We start from the raw sequence: 18224 nt of genomic DNA, 5'->3' as shown, positions 1-18224 counted from the left end.
CATTTATAAATTTAGTGTTCCGGATATAAATCCTGTTTGGAAATTATAATCCCTCACCATCGATCGTTGTTAGTTATACGCTTGGAAGACCAGACAACCAGCCCAAACATATCAACACCATCAGACCATCAGAAAGATCGAATGCAACGATGAAATTTTACATTATAACCGTGATCGTCCTGGTTGAGACATTTCTCCTTATAACTCACTCGGAAAGCAAGGGTGAGTTTAAAAATGAACACCACGGTATGGTCCTATTTTATGACCTCATACAGTCACAGTAGGCCTAGTGCCACAGTAGTGGGACGCGTACGGCCGATTTCCCACATCGGCAGATCTGGCAATAGTGATTTGATAGACTCTGCTGTATATTGACGAAATTTTCAACCTCATGATCACCGGAAATTGTGTTCTTTTGACAAAACGAAATAGTTGAATATTTGTACAAGGTAGTTTCAATATTGCAATATTAACATTAGGGTACATGTTTTCTTGTTTATTTACATTAGGACAGGACCTACACTACTGTAGTCGCATTACATTTTCAATCCTAGAACAATTTCAAACTCGAACAGTCTTCCCGTCAACACTGTGGAGATTGTCTCGGTTGAGTCATTCAAAGCAGCAACACCGTCTATCCGTAAAACACACACACTGATGGCAAGTTTTAAAAAAATATTTATTACCTATTACCTTAATTATGTTAAACGTTTTTTTTTACTTAGGTAAACCAGAGACCTATATACTTACTATTACTTAGTATATAGGTCTCTGGGTAAACAGATTTTAACTTGAGCTAAAACATCTGTTTTAAATGTATTTTTTTCGCTTGAATAAAAAAAAATAGTTTTGCTCTAAAAAGATTATTTTAGCCCAAGTCAAAATCTTTTAAACTCACGCTTAATAATTAAACTTTTTTTGAAATGTGTCTTTTTTTAACTTATGCTAAAATCAGATTTGATTTAAACTGAAGTTTTTTTTAACTAAAACTTTAAGACAATTTCTGACAGGTGGTTGTCCCTACGATTCCCTTCCATTGATGGTATACGTGTTGCAAAACAATGACCCCTGAAAATATATATATACTTCAAATAGTGGATGTCGCATAACTTTGCAAAAATAATTAGTATAATTGAATATTTCTAATGCATTTAGCAATTTATAATGCTACTGTATGCCTGAAAACCTCTAATTTTCACATTCCAATATCATACAACTCTGCAGAGTTGTCTCTGTAATCTTGGAGAACTTTTCTAAGGATGCAAGAATAGAGAAAAGACAATCTGCCTACAAGGCTTTTTCTGGGGGCTTTTTGGGGCCGATAATGGGCCCCATTCCCAATTGAAATTATTTCCTATTTAGCCCAAATTCCCAAAATTAGCAGTTTACTCCTGAAAAACTTTTTCCCGATTCACCAATTTTCTTCCCAAAATGCGGCAAAAAGGCCCCATCCCAAGCTTGGGAGAAATAACCATGGCCTATAGATTGATTTGCAGGTGCTCCCGAGCCCCGTTCGATTTGCACTCTGCTAAGAAGAGAAGCCTTCTAAGAAGATCTTATTCCGTTATATGTAAATCGAGTAAACCGGGAGAATAAAACAAAAAATAAGCAAGTTTTTAAGTTTTCTCAAACACGATGACACAAACATGTGCATGTATGTGTTATAAATCCTTCTCTAGTGAAACTCATCACTCGCACACTTAAAACATGGTCGCCGCCATCTTGGAAGATAAATCTTCCAGCTTCGAGACGGAAGAGGTAGAAGATCTTCCAGAAGCGGAAGAGCTTCAAATCGAGTGACCGGAAGATATATTCTAGAATGAGAAGACTGCAAATCGAACGGGGCTCAGGACTCGTGGTGACCAAAAAGTTCGCAGAGTTATTTTTGAATGAAATAATGACGGACCTATATATAGTAGGTTGTATGCTAATTGCTTTCAGATGATTGAGCAAATACTTTTGAGCCTTGTACTCACTAGTATAGCTAGTGTTGTATCGGAAAGCATTTGACTTTGAAATTGACATTGATGTGCTGTCTGTTAACAGTGTATGAAAGTATATATAAAAATTCCTTAGACAATTGGTCTACAGAAAATTGAAACACCATAGCCCAAGTCATTTTTCGATAGACCCATTTTGTAAACACATATTGTTGAAAGTAGCATAACTATGTCATGCACTGTTTGAAGCCAATAACGCGCTGTTCTCTGTAAAAAAAACATCTCGATTATAAGCTCTGATTTCATATGATCATTTATCAGAAAATATAGGAATGTTGTTTACATGAATCATAATGTTTGTCAGGACTCAAACTTTTCATAGCCAAACGGGCCAACATTTAGAAATTTTACATAGACCGACCAGGTTTTCTATAGCCTCGGACTATCGGACCACCTTTACTTTCGAACAATGTCGGTGGTGCTTTGGGAGGTGGTATAGTTATTGTAAGACCTTCTGAGAGCTGATCAACTAGTAAACCACCAGTCAAATTGAGACACTGTTTAAAGTTCATGTGTATTGTTTTTAGAATGAATTAGTTTGGGTTACTGGGAGATGGAATGGCTGATGAAGAGATATAAATTGGGTGGTTATGTCCATTGGTAAATGTGTGTGTCTCGGTACTCCTGGTTCCATCACTTTGTGATGATTATTGCATGTTCAGAATATTTCATTTGCATGCAGTCGGCATGTCTCTGTGTTATGTGGGCAGCTTTAGACTTAAGAGTTCAAGCTGTAAAGCAAATGTGTACTGTGTCTTCAATGAAATGAAGTTTAACATTGGTTATAGTGGTGTAATAATGTGTTCACCCTAGTTGACGCTGTGACATCATGGAGTGGTGGTCAGCATGTCAGGATATTCGGAGCTGACATAGGAGTATTGTATCCGAGACCGATTTGTAGTGAAGCAGAGGAGTTAAACTCCCAGTAACCTGAACTCATTTTTTTTAAATACCATATACATGTACACATGAATTTTAAACTGGGTCATTTTCTCTCAGCAGAGTTGACAACTATACCACCTTGTGCAGCATTGCCCTACCATGCACCACTTACACGACTTACACCACCATGTACCACTTACACCACCATGTACCACTTACACCACCATGTACCACTTACACCACCATGGACCACTTACACCACCATGTACCACTTAAACCAGCATGGACCACTTACACCACCATGTACCACTTACACCACCATGTACCACTTACACCACCATGGACCACTTACACCACCATGTACCACTTACACCACCACGCACCACTTACACAACCAAGCACCACTTAAACCAGCATGGACCACTTACACCACCATGTACCACTTACACCACCATGGACCACTTAAACCACCATGCACCACTTAAACCATCATGCACCACCATGCACCACTTACACAACCATGCACCACTTACACCACCATGCACCACCAACATAACCATGCACCACTTACACAACCATGCACCACCAACACAACCAAGCACCATTTACACCACCATGCACCACTTACACCACCATGCACCACTTACACCACCATGCACCACCAACACAACCAAGCACCACTTACACCACCATGCACCACTTACACCACCATGCACCACTTAAACCACCATGCACCACTTAAACCATCATGCACCACCATGCACCACCAACACAACCATGCACCACTTACACAACCATGCACCAACACAACCAAGCACCATTTACACCACCATGCACCACTTACACCACCATGCACCACCAACACAACCAAGCACCATTTACACAACCATGCACCACTTACACCACCATGCACCACTTACACCACCATGCACCACCAACACAACCATGCACCACTTACACCACCATGCACCACTTACACCACCATGCACCACCAAGCACTGATAACACCTTAATACCCTGAGGAATTAAGCTCAGATGGTCAGGCAAGTGATTGCAATACATTTTTATGTCCAAGTGATCAGGATAACAATCCTGGTTGGTTAGATGACAGACGAGTGTGTTATCACTGTGCCACCCGACCCCTTCCGACCTAAGTAGGCCAACATTCAAATAGATATCCTGTGTAGACTTTAACTGTTCAATTAATTATCAGGCCACCATCATCAGATGTTCAAATTTCTCTTCATCTGTTGTTTCACATCCTTCTAATTACTTTATCTTGATAGTTTGATTCATCTCTGTCTCCAGTTGTGTTCAGTCTTAAATCCACTGTAGACTGGTGTTTAATTATCATCTCAACCCTTTGTTTGTTATAGATATCCGGTGGAAGTGGCAGGCAGGCAGTACAAATGTTAATAAGATCTCGGCAGATCTGAGCCTCGGGGCACGCACGGGCGGCATGGTCTTCAAGGATTATAACAGTTACAACAACTTCTACTTGTTTGGAGGTCTGGTCTACGATGCTAAGTCAAACACACAACGCTTGGCTAATGACTTGTGGCATATAGACGGCGGGGTTCCATCTGGAAATGCCCTGCATCTAGGGAATAAAGGCCAGGAAGCCAAGCGAGGCACGGATGAGTCGCCTGCCCCACGAATGTTGGGAGCAGGCTGTGGTATTATAGGGGCCATGTTTATGGTGTATGGTGGTTATGGAGAAGATGGGGTTCTTGGAGATACCTGGATCTATGACTTTGGCCATAAAAAATGGAGCAGATTTGAAAAGCTACTTTCGGATTTGAAGAAGAATGACACTGATTTACTTTCCCCGCCGGCCAGAGCTGATATGGCAGTGTGGTGTATGCATGAAAAATTGGTTATCTTTGGGGGCATCAATGAGAAAGCAGTAACTCTTCAAGACATGTGGGAGTTTGACCTCAGGACCTTGACCTGGAAGGAAATGGAGAAATCGGTGTCATTAAGGAACCAGATCTATTCCAATCATCTGATCACATGGCCAGAACCAAGAAATGGAGCCACGACTTGGGTCAAAAGCACTGCTCTCTACTTGTTTGGGGGAAATATGGTATCAAACTATGATAGGGAAAATCATCGAAATACAGGATTTAGTTCTGATTTGTACATGTACAACGTCACAGAAGGAACATGGAAGTATTTGTATGGAAGGAGAGGAACAGGACTCGCTGGAAAGTTTGTCTTCCAGGGGCAGCACATTAGAAATAATCAACCAGGCTGTCGACGTGGAGGTGCAGGCATTGTTGACACCAGTGGGAATCTGTGGCTGTTCGGAGGGGAAGGTGCCGATACTCATCCCGATTCCGTCTCGTCCGAAAAGCCCCCAAAAATTCTTGCAGATTTGTGGCATTTTGATGTATTGAAGAACCAATGGGCTTACAAGGATGGATTTGACAGCGGAGACTCGGCAGGTATTTATAATGGTGACAAAAATACTTACTACACTGGGTCGCAGCCAGGGTCAAGGTACGACTCCATGTCTGTCGTGGCCGGAAACACAATACTCCTATATGGCGGCATCGGATTGGATGCCAATGGCAAGAAAGGTCTTCTTGGAGACTTTTGGGAGATTGACATGCATAATTACGTTGCTTATTTCAGCGCCACATATCCTGGTACCATTTTCAACTTGATCTTCTGGCCGTTCTCACTCGTGGCCATCATATGTGTTTCCTTCGTGTACAGCCGCAAATTCTCCGACAAGTCTGCTGGCAAACGTGACATTGCTTACAAACCCCTCATGCAGGAATGATGACCTTATACAATTAAGTCCTGTTCAAGGTGATCACTATTTTTTCATTTGAATATTTACATGTGTTTTAACACAGCGAGCAACTGGATTATATTCGGAAAACCAGGGTATGGAACTGAATTTATTGAAAAATGAAACAAAATAGACTTTACAACCAGAAAATTTGAACACTGTATATTTTTTTTTATCAAAGAACAAATTAGTGAATGGTGAAAACAAAGGCGTATGTTGCCTTTTCGTCCCATGTTGTTTATTTGTGTTGAGACTTTGGAAAGACAAAGAAGTTGGGTTACCGATTTCTGTCATCATGTCTCGGCCAAAGATCATCCGTGTACGATCTGATAAAATTTTGTTTATCCTACGACTGTTATCCTCAATATTTATATCAAAACACAACAAATTTATTCACTGAAGCTTGCTCTGTATATATCGTATAGTAAAACACCCATTGAGTCTGATAATGAAGATAGTATCCAGTTTGTCAAATGCATGAACTACAGCATTAAGAAATATAATTTCATAGCTTGTGTTTTTAGGAAAGCTTAATAACAATTTAGACAAATAATTTAGTACAAAATGATATTCTGTGGGAGCTTCATCAGTAGTTATTTATTTTCATAGTTAAAACCGAATGTGTCACTCTCTGTTGGACAATTTGAATTGGTAACCTTATTTTTAAAGGATTGACATTTAAAAAAAGTTGTACATGTAGATATTGATGTCAAAGTATTCTTTACCAGGTTAGGCAGATACAGTGTAGTTGATGATTATCAGTATCCAGAAGTTTTTATTATGTAGTAAATGCACTTTTTTCCAGAATTTTTCCTAAGATTAAAAAAAAAAACAAAAAAAAACCACTTCCAATATTAAAATCAGAGCAGATAATATAACCATGCTAACCAAATTGTGTATAAAACTCATGAATATAACAGATTTTCATGGAGACTCCAGAAAAAGTACAAAGAGAATAAGACCAGGCGTTCCGGAAGTGTAAACGTCTTCTGCTTCATTCATCGACGACAGCTGCCATACAGATCTTACAAAATCCTGGTTATGTGAAGTCATTTTATCTTGTTCATCCCTATTGTTGACTGTATGTGGTAGAATTTCATTTGTTTTATGTAATTTATTGTATATACATGTATATGCAAATGTTTTAAATGCCTGTCAAATTTGAAAGGAGTATTATAGTATGGCATTGTCCGTCCAGCGAAAGATTTTGTTTGTCCAGATCTAGAGATTTCCTTCATTTTATTGAAAGATCTTCTTGAAATTCAGTATGCATTATAATTGTGTAGTTGTGCTTCTCTGAAAGAAATTTTGATGCAACTATTCTTGCAAAAGTTATTTCCCTTTGTTTTTTGCAGTATTTTATTTTTTTGTTAATAGATCTCAACTGCTTTCTTTGAAACATGGTAAGCTTTAATCATATAAAAGAGTTGTGCTTCGATTTCTTAAACAGTAGTTTCATTAAACCATTTTTGCGAAAGTTATTGCCCTTTGTTGATTTCAGAATTCAATATTTTGTCTGGAGAATTTTTCTTTTTAAGTAGATCTTACTTAAATTGGTCAGAGTTAAGGGGGACTCATTGTTTCATAAAACAAAAGGTATGTCCCCTTAGTGAATATGGACTCAATGTTGTATGTTCCCCAGGGTAAGTGATGCAGGCCTTATAGGCCTTTTTTTTTTTTAGATATTCATTACAATGTTCTTGTTCATGTGATATCTATAATTTAGGTATTCTGTAGTACATTTCTGTTAAGATATTATGTATGCAAGTACATTTTGTGTAAGAATTAAAGTACAAATTTATATTTGTTGTATATATGTGAGCACATGTTCTGTAAGAAAGGAATAGTTCCAAGAATGGAGAGAATCTTTGTCATCTGTTTGTTTGACAAGTTATAATTTATTATTCAAAAAGATCTGTGATCAGATGTCTGTGTGTAAGTGAGCCTTAAATTTTCTGTGGAAATGGACACAAATATGTGACTTTTTCCCACTAATGTTAAGTTTTCATTTGATATCTGATAAAATGTGTACATTCCATATATGATACATATCGGGTTATTTCTAAACAGTATAATGATTTATGGAGACAAGGTGGTCTAGTGGTAGGACACAGGGCTACATGACTGAAGGGTCGCTAGTTCGAGTCCCAGCATGACTGCTGTGTTGTATCCTTGAACAAGATGGTACTAGTGGTAGGACACAGGGCTACGTGACCAGGGGGTCGCTAGTTCGAGTCCCAGCATGACTGCTGTGTTGTATCCTTGAACAAGGTGGTCTAGTGATAGGACACAGGGCTACGTGACTGAAGGGTCGCTAGTTCGAGTCCCAGCATGACTGCTGTGTTGTAACCTTGAACAAGATACTAGTACTTTACTCTCTTGTGTTCTAGTTAACTCGGCTTTAAATGGCCTGGTAGGGCAGTGCAAGAAATGTTGTATGTAAGCTGTTAAGCTCTGGTTGAATGCCTCCAGGGGGTTGAGAAAGAATGGCTGGATGCTAAATAAAGGCCCAATAACCACAGATAATAATTAGTGTACCACTTTGAGATACATGTAGCTGTGATATAGCTGTGGATTAAACACCAAATTATTTTCATTTATACAAAAAAACTATATATGTAGAGTGCAATGATACAAATTCCTTTTCTTTAATAAATTTTTCTTTTTAAATTTGTCTGCTTTTCTTTCTGCAACTTATAATATATAATGTGCCACCTGGGACATAACAGCATCTCTGTGAGGTGGGAACTTTTCCATGGATAAGCCATATCTTACAGAGTTCTTTCATTCAATTTTTTTTTTTTGCTTTTATTTTCCAATAGTTGTTCTAAAATATGGCTGGAACAATAGAAGAATGATTAGGGTGACTCTTGATGAGTGTTGATGTTTCATACAGCCGACGTTTATCACCTTACATGTCTTATTTTACAGAGGCAACACTCTGTACCACAATATATCTAGGACAAACATCCAGCCGTTAGTCGAACGGGTATACATGTTGTATATAGTCGATAATCCATGTCACAAATTCTCTTATCCTGGACAGATCTAGAGATATCCATAAGTTTACCAGAGCGAGATTTTCTTATTTCACCCTAGGATGAGACAAGATACATGTGCTCTTTGAAAATATGACGTCGCGTCAACTATACCATGACGTCATGGCAACAATACAATGATGTCTAATCAACAATGCAATCTCGTCACAACATTCCATTGATGTTACATCCATATTAGATATTAGATGATTAGAGGTAAACAGAAAAATTATCATTCACCCCCATGGAAGTGAGACAGGGGCCCCCTGATCCTCCTCGGGGTAAGATACTTTAGCTGCCAAACACTTGAGAAAGTGCCCCCTCGGGTTGAGATTCTCTGTCTCACCCCCAAGGGCGTGAAAGATTCTATTAATATCTAGGACATACATAGGATTAGGGCCATTTATAGTCCAATGCACATATAGGCGACATTCCATACCACAACTTATCTATATAGGGCAAACATACAACCTGCAGTCAAACAGACATACAAGTCAAAACAGAAAATAACAAGAGGCCCAGAGGGCCTGTATCGCTCACCTGGATTTCACGAGATATGAAACAAGAATGATGATTAAGAATATTTGTCACTTGGTATTGCTATGTCAATATAACATATGCATTTTATATTGGTACATGAGGTTTTTATGCCAAAAAATACATTAATTCATGAAATGAAATTGACTTTTGGCGCAACCTAATAGGGAATCTGCTACCACACAAATGTGAGTGATATCCATTGCTTAGTTTCAGAAAAGAAGTTGTTTAAACCAATTGACCCCTTTTGACCCTGCCCTCTGTACCCCTGGGGGGGGGGGGGGGGGGGGGGGGAGCGGGCAGTTCCTTCCTTTATAAAATTTTGAATCCTTACCAAAAAGGATGCTACCAGTCAAACATGAGCTGTTTCAGAGAAGAAGTTGATCATATCAATTTAGCCAAATTGACCCCTTTTAGCCCCACCCCTCAGTCCCCTGGTGGGGTCAACCCTAAGATTTGTACAACTTTGAATCCCCATCCCCATGACCATGTTATCATACAAATGTAAGTGATATCCATTATTTAGTTTCAGAGAAGAAGTTGTTTATATCAATTTAACCAAATTGACCCCTTTTGGTCCCGCCCCTCAGCCCCCAGGGGGTTGGCCCTGTCATTTGTTCAATTTTGAATTTGAAACCAAGGGAATGCTACCAGTTAAATATTAGAGATATCCATTGCTTAGTTTCAGAGAAAAAGCTGTTTATATCAATTCTGCCAAAATGACCCCTTTTGGCCCCGCCTCTCAGCCCCAAGGGAGGTCGGTTCAACTATTTGTACAATTTTGCATCCCGACCCCAAAGGGATGCCCACAGTCAAATATGAGCAATATATTTTGCTTAGTTTCAGAGAAGAAGTCGTTTATATAAATATAGCCAAATTGACCACATTTGGCCCCGCCCCTCAGGCCCCTGGGGGGTCAGCCCCATCATTTGTCAAATTTTGAATCCCAACCCAATAGTGATGCTACCAGACAAATAGGAACAATATCCTTTGCTTGGTTTCAGATAAGAAGTTGTTTATATTAATACAGCCAAATTGACCCCTTTTGGCCCCGCCCCTCAAGACCCCTGGGGGGTCAGCCCCATCAATTGTACAATTTTGAATCCCCACCTAATAGTGAAGTTACTAGGCAAATATGAGCAATATCCATTGCTCGGTTTCAGAGAAGAAGTCGTTTATATCAATATAGCCCAATTGACTACATTTGGCACCACCCCTCAGGTCCCTAGGGAGTCAGCCCCATCATTTGTACAATTTTGAATCCCCACCCAATAGTGATGCTACCAGGCAAATATGAGCAATATCCATTGTTTGGTTTCAGAGAAGAAGTCGCTTAAATTAATATAGCCCAATTGACCACATTTGGCCCCGCCCCTCAGGCCCCTTGGGGGTCAGCCCCACCGTTTGTACAATTTTGAATCCCAAACCAATAGTGATGCTACCAGGCAAATATGAGCAATATCCATTGATCGGATTAAGAGAATAAGTTGTGTATATCAATATAGCCCAATTGACCACATTTGGCCCCACCCCTCAGGCCCCTGGGGAGTCAGCCCCATGATTTGTACAATTTTGAATCCCCGCCCTATAGTGATGCTACCAGGCAAATATGAGCGATATCCATTGCTTGGTTTTAGAGAAGAAGTTGTTAATATGAATATAGCTATATTGACCCATTTTGGCCCCGCCCCTCAGGCCCCTGGGGGGTCAGCCCCACCATTTGTACAATTTTGAATCCTCACCCCATAGTGATGCTACCAGGCAAATAGGAGCAATATCCATTGCTCTGTTTCATAGAAGAAGTCGTTTATATTAATAGAGCCAAATTGACCCCTTTTGGCCCCACCCCTCAGACCCCTGGGGGGTCAGCCCCACCATTTGTACAATTTTTAGTTGCCATCCCATAAGGATGCTTCTGACCAAATTTGGTCAAATTCTGATCAGTAGTTATGAAGAAGAAATCAATTGTTGACAGACGGACGGACGACGGACGGACGGCGGACGCAACGGTATGGCATAAGCTCACCTTGGTCCTTCGGACCAGGTGAGCTAATAAATAATAAGCAAAACAATTTATTTGACGAAAGATAAAGTGATTATGTATTAAAATATATCACATGCAGAAATCAAATAGGAGACAGTTTAACAATCATCGGGATAAAAGCAGGACAAAAGTATTTATACGAGCTACATGGACGAGTAAACAATTACACATGGTAAAAAGGTGAATTTCTTAAACAGAGTAATTACTGAACTTTTAAAAAGGAAAAACGTCAGTGCTAATTGTAACTTATGAAAATGAGTTTTGATAAATTAATCAATTGCAAAATTTGAATTTTAGCCTTACATTGAGATGTATATAATCATATAATTATGATGCCATTGCTATGTATGATTGAGATATATGTATATTGAACATATTACCATCTTGTTGTTAATGTACAAATAAAACCAAAACCGATTTTCGGAACATAAAATATAAAGAACGGCACTTCCTGCTGGACAATAAAGCAGTCAGTTGAGTATCGACAACAGGCGGATTTCCAGTTAGACAATTGGCACTCCTATGTATAATCACTTTTGTTTTGATATATAAACAACAATAATGTAAAAAGCACTCGTGTTTTTATGATAAAACTGATATGCGTTTACGCAGTAGAAGTATAATAATCATATCATTTGAATAGCAATTGTTAACACTTGGACTAAAAAGATAAGTTGAAAGGTAATTAAAAACAAAAAGATTGATAAATCATTATAAAACTTGATTGTGACTGTTTCAAAATTACAAAAAAATGTTTCATGTATCATGATGTGTATAAACACCATGGACTGGACCGGTTTTCATTCCTAATTAATCACTGACAAGTTCAATCTCGATCTTCAAATAAATTAATATAATCACTGGCAATTTTAATCTCTTCAAATAATCACTGTTCTTAATCCGAAACACATTAAACATATGGTCAGGTGGACATCCTTCTGTAACTTAAAATACATTTTTAGAGCACTGCTATAAAAAAGTCCCCTTAATAAAAATCTAATCATTTTAGCACTCAATGATTTACACATTTTCAAGAATCCTTCTTGTCTCTTAGGATCCCTTAGATCTCCTTGCAGTAAAAACACTCTTTAAGAAAAACAAAATATACAAAAAAATAACAAAATAGGAATGAACAGAAAAATTAACATGCACATCTAAGGATTAAATGAGACAGTGCTATTAAACAAACTATTACTATAGAAATCAGCCTAAATGACATAAAGTAGGGGGGATACAATTCCTATGGCTATAGAAATCAGATTAAATGACATAAAGTAGGGGAGCTACAAATCCTACTGTTATAGAAATTAACTTAATTAACAAATGAGGGGATATAAATGCTATGGCTATAGAAATCAGCATATTTATGTTAAAGAAAGGATGTTAAAAGATAGCTTATTTTTGTTTTGTTAATATTGTATGCATCCAATTTATCTTGTCAAGTTGTGAATGGAGAAAACCATATTGAAACGAACCAGCAAAAACTTAATTTTTTTTAATTGTTGATGTAAAAATCCATGTCTTTCTGGAAATTGGAAAAAACGGTATGTATATATATATATATATACCTTTAATAAATCAAAGCCATTATTAAATATTCATTTATATCACACAGTACTAGGTAATAACTTATATTTATAGATTATATATAATAATAATTAATACTAAAGAAATTTGGACAATATGATAATGGTAATAAATGTTTAAATAAAAAAAACCTAAATCTCTATGAGCTATTTTCCTTAAACCAAACCAAATCCTAATATTTATAAGTTTAAGACTTTAAAAAAAAAAAATGCTTGTCATAACACACATCATCCACAATAAATTCACACCTGTCAAGTCCATGGCCATCCTGCTGATTGTGTGTAGTACATCACACCCTGACCCCATGCATGACTGCTCACCACCCCTCCCTAATTGTCTTTGATGACAATCATTATATATACACCTAGGTGTAAGAGTCACCAGGTATGCAGGGAGGAACACATATATAAAAGTGAACAGGGAACCACTGCAAATTGTTTATATCATATTTGCTGTCACTTAAATTGACATGTCATGATTAAATAGATAAGTCTGTATATAAAACATACACCCCTGCAGTCCATTCTCCCAATATCTTAAAAACTCCTTTAATCCTCCAATTATCAAAAAAAGAGTTCATTAATACTTTCTAGTATATAAATTCATTGTATTGAACACCCATATACAGATAAGGTTTCATATGAATAGGGGGGATACTTTTCCTATGGGGGGGATACAAATCCTATGGCCAGTTTTAGTATCCGGATACAAATCCTATGGGGGATACTTATCTTATATGACACCGGTATATATCCTTCTGTTAACTGAAGAGTGGTCTCCCTTTGGCAGCAATACTTGCTTTTATAGTTCAGTAAGTATAATTAACAATAACACACTGGCAGCTTCAGTGTATTTACATGTATATAATTATATATATATGTTCATAACAGACAACAGATTTTTTTTGCATCAAATACATGAATATATAAAGCACAGAAATTAAATGTTTACGCCACACTTAAGAAAACTTGTGACTAGTTGTATTTTCTATCGATCCACAACATCCATTTATAAATCTATAACAGAGGGAAGTCTGTCATAAATAATCAAGATCTAAATGATTCAGCACTTCACAATCTAAACACGAAGATATTCAAACCAACGGACCTTCCAAATGTCCATTAAAATTCAATATACCACATCTCTGCTGTCTGTTTCCATCCAGACACCTCCGTTATACTTTACTGATTTCTTTTTCACTGAATTCAATTGTTTAACAATTTTCGTTTCTTGCTATCTTGCCTTTCTCTTTTGCTCACAAGGTCCTCCTCTGTATCTGGATTTGGGCGTTTGTACGGAGTCATCTCAGCGTTTGAAAAGGTACCTCCCTGTAGAATATAAATAATGATGATTACTTAACCCTTTATATTCTCCTTACATGACATAACACCACTCTGTATTAATTCTAATTCTTGTACCTGCACTGTATTTATTAATTCTAATTCTTGTACCTGCACTGTATTTATTTATTCTAATCCTCGTACCTGCACTGTATTAATTCATTCTAATCCTCATACCTGCACTGTATTTATTCATTCTAATTCTCATACCTGTACTCTATTTATTTATTCTAATCCTCGTACCTGCACTGTATTTATTTATTCTAATCCTCGTACCTGCACTGTATTTATTCTAATCCTCGTACCTGCACTGTATTTATTTATTCTAATCCTCGTACCTGCACTGTATTTATTCTAATCCTCGTACCTGCACTTTATTTATTCTAATCCTTGTACCTGCACTGTATTTATTCATTCTAATTCTCGTATCTGCAGTGTCAGTGTTTTTTAATCAGGCCAAAATAATAACAACACTTAGTCAGCTTCCCTTCCTTAACATCCCTACCTATTTCTAACTCAAGGGCACAAGTGGAACTGAGAAGTTTAAAGTATGTTTTTCAATATGGCACCCATGGCGGCCATCTTGGATTTCTGACGGAACCGAAAAATAATAACAACACTTGGTCAGGACCACCTGAAAATTATTTCAGGAAAGTTAAGAATGAGCTAAATCTCACTGGTAGAACTGGAGATGAAAAATAGGTGTTGTTCAGGAAAGCCATGATTGTGCAATCATATGTTGCAAAATGGTTACTAGCTGCCATGTCAAAGCTTTTATGAGGCCGAAAAATAACAACTTTGTTGGGATCCCTTCTTTAATATCCATACCAATTCCCAGCTCAGTGGTGCTAGCAGGACTGGAAAAGAAGTTTAAAATATAAAGAAGGCAGGCATCTTGGATTTCGGCCGACCCAAAAAATAACACCTGGTCAGGACCATCTCAGGATCAGAGGTGCCTTTCACTCTGGATTACCCGGGTAGCCCTGGAAAATGTCACAATCTAGAGTACATCTCCTGAATCAGGTTACATTTATCCTAGATTGAGCAGTCATCCCTCATAAATCACCTCGAACCTGGGCTGATAATGTATAAAACAAAATACTCATCTGGTATATTTACAGTAGCTGTCCTAGTCTGGGGCTTGGTGAGAGAGGAGTCAGTCACCATGCATGGTGATGTGTGTTTGTGTATTACAACTGTGCCTAGGTAGCTTTATTTGACACAGTCAGTTAATTTTGATTAGTTTAAACATATTTTATTTGAACAAGAGGCCCATGGGCCTTAACGGTCACCTGATTTTTGAAATATTTCAGTAAATTTGAATGAAAGAATGAATTTCAAAACAAATAAAACAAATGATAGTCAAAAATGTGATTTCCCTATAACTATAGTAAAGTTTATCCCCTCCCATGGGGCCAACGCGAGACCCCAGGGCTAGGAAATTCACAATTATGGTAAAGCACCTTAAGACCCTTCGATCTGTGAAGAGTATTTAATTCTACCTTATTTGGGTTGTAAGAAGATTTTTGAAATTTCAGTTAATTTGACCCTTTTTGGCCCCGCCCATCAGCCCCTGGGGGTCAGTCAGGGCCAACATGTACATCAACCTGTCATCCCAAGCTGATAACGTTAACGAAGTTAGAATGAATTCCAATAAAAATCCAACAAATAATAGTCAAAAATGTGATTTCCCTATATAAACTATAGTAAAGTTTACCCCCTACCCAGGGGCAAACGTGAGACCCCAGGGTCATGAAATTCACAATTTTGGTAAAGCACCATAAGACCCCTTCATCTATGAAGAGTATTTGATTCTAACATATCTGAGAGTAGAGAAGAAGATTTTTGAAATTTCAGTCAATTTGACCCTTTTTGGCACCACTCCTTCAGCCCCTGGGGGTCAACCAGGGCCAACATGTACATAACATCAAACTGTAATCCCATGCTGATAATTTGAACCAAGTTAGAATAAATTCCAATAGAAATCCAACAAATAATAGTCAACAAGAGGCCCAGGGGCCTTAACAGTCATCTGACTCTAAATCAAAACCCTTATATTATTGTAGTATGTATTCTCTCTAGCAAGTATATAGTGGCACTGTTGGCCATGGTGGCCATCTTGGATTTCTGACCGACCCAATAAATAACAACACTTGGTCTGGACCATCTAAGGATAATATCTGGTAAGTTAGAGCTGAATCCCACCGGTGGAATTTGAGAAGAAGGTTGAAATAGGTGTTGTTCCGGAAAACCATGATTGCGCAATCATGTTACAAAATGGCCGTCATTGCTGCCATGTCAAAGTTTTTACGAGGCCGAAAAAATAACAACACTTTGTTGGCCCTCCTTCCTTAACACCCTCACCAATTTCCAGCTCAATGGCACCAGTGGAACTGGAGAAGAAGTTTAAAATGTGTTTTTCAAGATGGCTGCCATGGTGGCCATCTTGGCTTTCTGACCGACCCGATAAATAACAACACTTGGTAAGGACCATCTCAGGATCATTTCTGGTAAGTTAGAGCTGAATCCGACAGGTGGAATTTGAGAAGAAGTTTGAAATAGAAAAACCATGATTGCGCAATCATGTTACAAAATGGCCGTCATTGCTGCCATGTCAAAGTTTTTCGAGGCCAAAAAAATAACAACACTATGTTGGCTCGCCTTCCTCGACATCCTCACCCATTTCCAGCTCAATGGCACCAATGGAACTGGAGAAGAAGTTTTAAATGTGTTTTTCAAGATGGCGGACATGGCGGCCATCTTGGATTTCAGACCAATCCAAAAAATAACAACACTTGGTCGGACTCATATCAGGAACATTTCAGGCAAGTTTCAGCCAAACAGTACTGGTGGAACTTGAGAAGAAGGTTAAAATGTGTTTTTAAAGATGGTGGCTATGGCGGCCATCTTGGATTTCGGATCGGCCCGAAAAATAACAACATTTGGTGGGGATCATCTCAGGATCATTTCAGGCAAGTTTCAGCCACACAGCACAGCTGGAACTTGAGAAGAAGTTTAAAATGTGTTTTTCAAGATAGCGGCTATGGCGGCCATGGCGGCCATCTTGGATTCCGGACCGACCCGAAAAATAACAACACTTGGTCGGAATCATATCAGGATCATTTCAGGCAAGTTTCAGCTCAACAACACTGGTGGAACTTGAGAAGTTTAAAATGTGTTTTTCAAGATGGCGGTTATGGCGGCCATCTTGGATTTTCGGACCGACCCGAAAAATAACAACACTTGGTCGGGATCATATCAGGATCATTTCAGGCAAGTTTCAGCCCAACAGCACTGGTGGAACTTGAGAAGAAGTTTAAAATGTGTTTTTCAAGATGGCGGCTATGGTGGCCATCTTGGATTTCGGATCGACCTGAAAAATAACAACACTTGATGGGGATCATCTCAGGATCATTTCTGGTAAGTTTCAGCCCAACAGCACTGGTAGAACTTGAGAAGAAGTTTAAAATGTGTTTTTCAAGATGGCAGCTATGGCGGCCATCTTGGATTTCGGACCGACCCGAAAAATAACAACACTTGGTCGGAATCATATCAGGATCATTTCAGGCAAGTTTCAGCTCAATAGCACTGGTGGAACTTGAGAAGAAGTTTAAAATGTGTTTTTCAAGATGGCGGTTATGGCGGCCATCTTGGATTTCGGACCGACCCGAAAAATAACAACACTTGGTCAGGACCATCTCAGGATCATTTCTGGCAAGTTTCAGCTTAATCCCACTGGTGGAACTTGAGAAGAAGATTGAAATGTGAAAAGTTTACGGACGGCGGACGGCGAACGACGACGGACGAAGCACGATGGCTATAGGTCATGTGATTTCCCTATATAAACTATAGTAAAGTTTACCCCCTACCCAGGGGCAAACGTGAGACCCCAGGGTCATGAAATTCACAATTTCGGTAACGTACCTTAAGACCCTTCCATCTATGAAGAGTATTTGATTCTAACATATCTGAGAGTAGAGAAGAAGATTTTTGAAA

The 18224-nt window shown here is 38.4% G+C and overlaps 2 protein-coding genes across 5 annotated transcripts in view; one reads left to right on the top strand and one right to left on the bottom strand.

The window, feature by feature from the left end:
- The first annotated feature begins 82 nt into the window (after window positions 1-82).
- Window positions 83-8352, top strand: LOC117337398. Its single transcript, XM_033898372.1, has 2 exons — window positions 83-222; window positions 4259-8352. Exons 1-2 carry the CDS (start codon window positions 150-152, stop codon window positions 5668-5670), a joined length of 1485 nt encoding a protein of 494 aa, XP_033754263.1. The 5' UTR covers window positions 83-149; the 3' UTR covers window positions 5671-8352.
- A 2981-nt stretch (window positions 8353-11333) lies between these two features.
- Window positions 11334-18224, bottom strand: part of LOC117337395 (deoxynucleoside triphosphate triphosphohydrolase SAMHD1-like) — a 73680-nt gene continuing 66789 nt past the window's right edge. For all 4 annotated transcript variants that reach the window (XM_033898369.1, XM_033898370.1, XM_033898368.1 and 1 more), the window contains one exon: window positions 11334-14216. In XM_033898369.1, coding sequence (XP_033754260.1) covers window positions 14094-14216 — 123 coding nt within the window. In that variant the 3' untranslated portion in view covers window positions 11334-14093. The remainder of the gene's footprint in view (window positions 14217-18224) is intronic.

Source organism: Pecten maximus, chromosome 11 (genome assembly GCF_902652985.1).
Source record: "Pecten maximus chromosome 11, xPecMax1.1, whole genome shotgun sequence".
Classification (NCBI taxonomy): Eukaryota; Metazoa; Mollusca; class Bivalvia; order Pectinida; family Pectinidae; genus Pecten; species Pecten maximus.
Note: the sequence above shows the minus strand (reverse complement) of the source record. Positions and strands in the feature narration are given on the sequence as shown.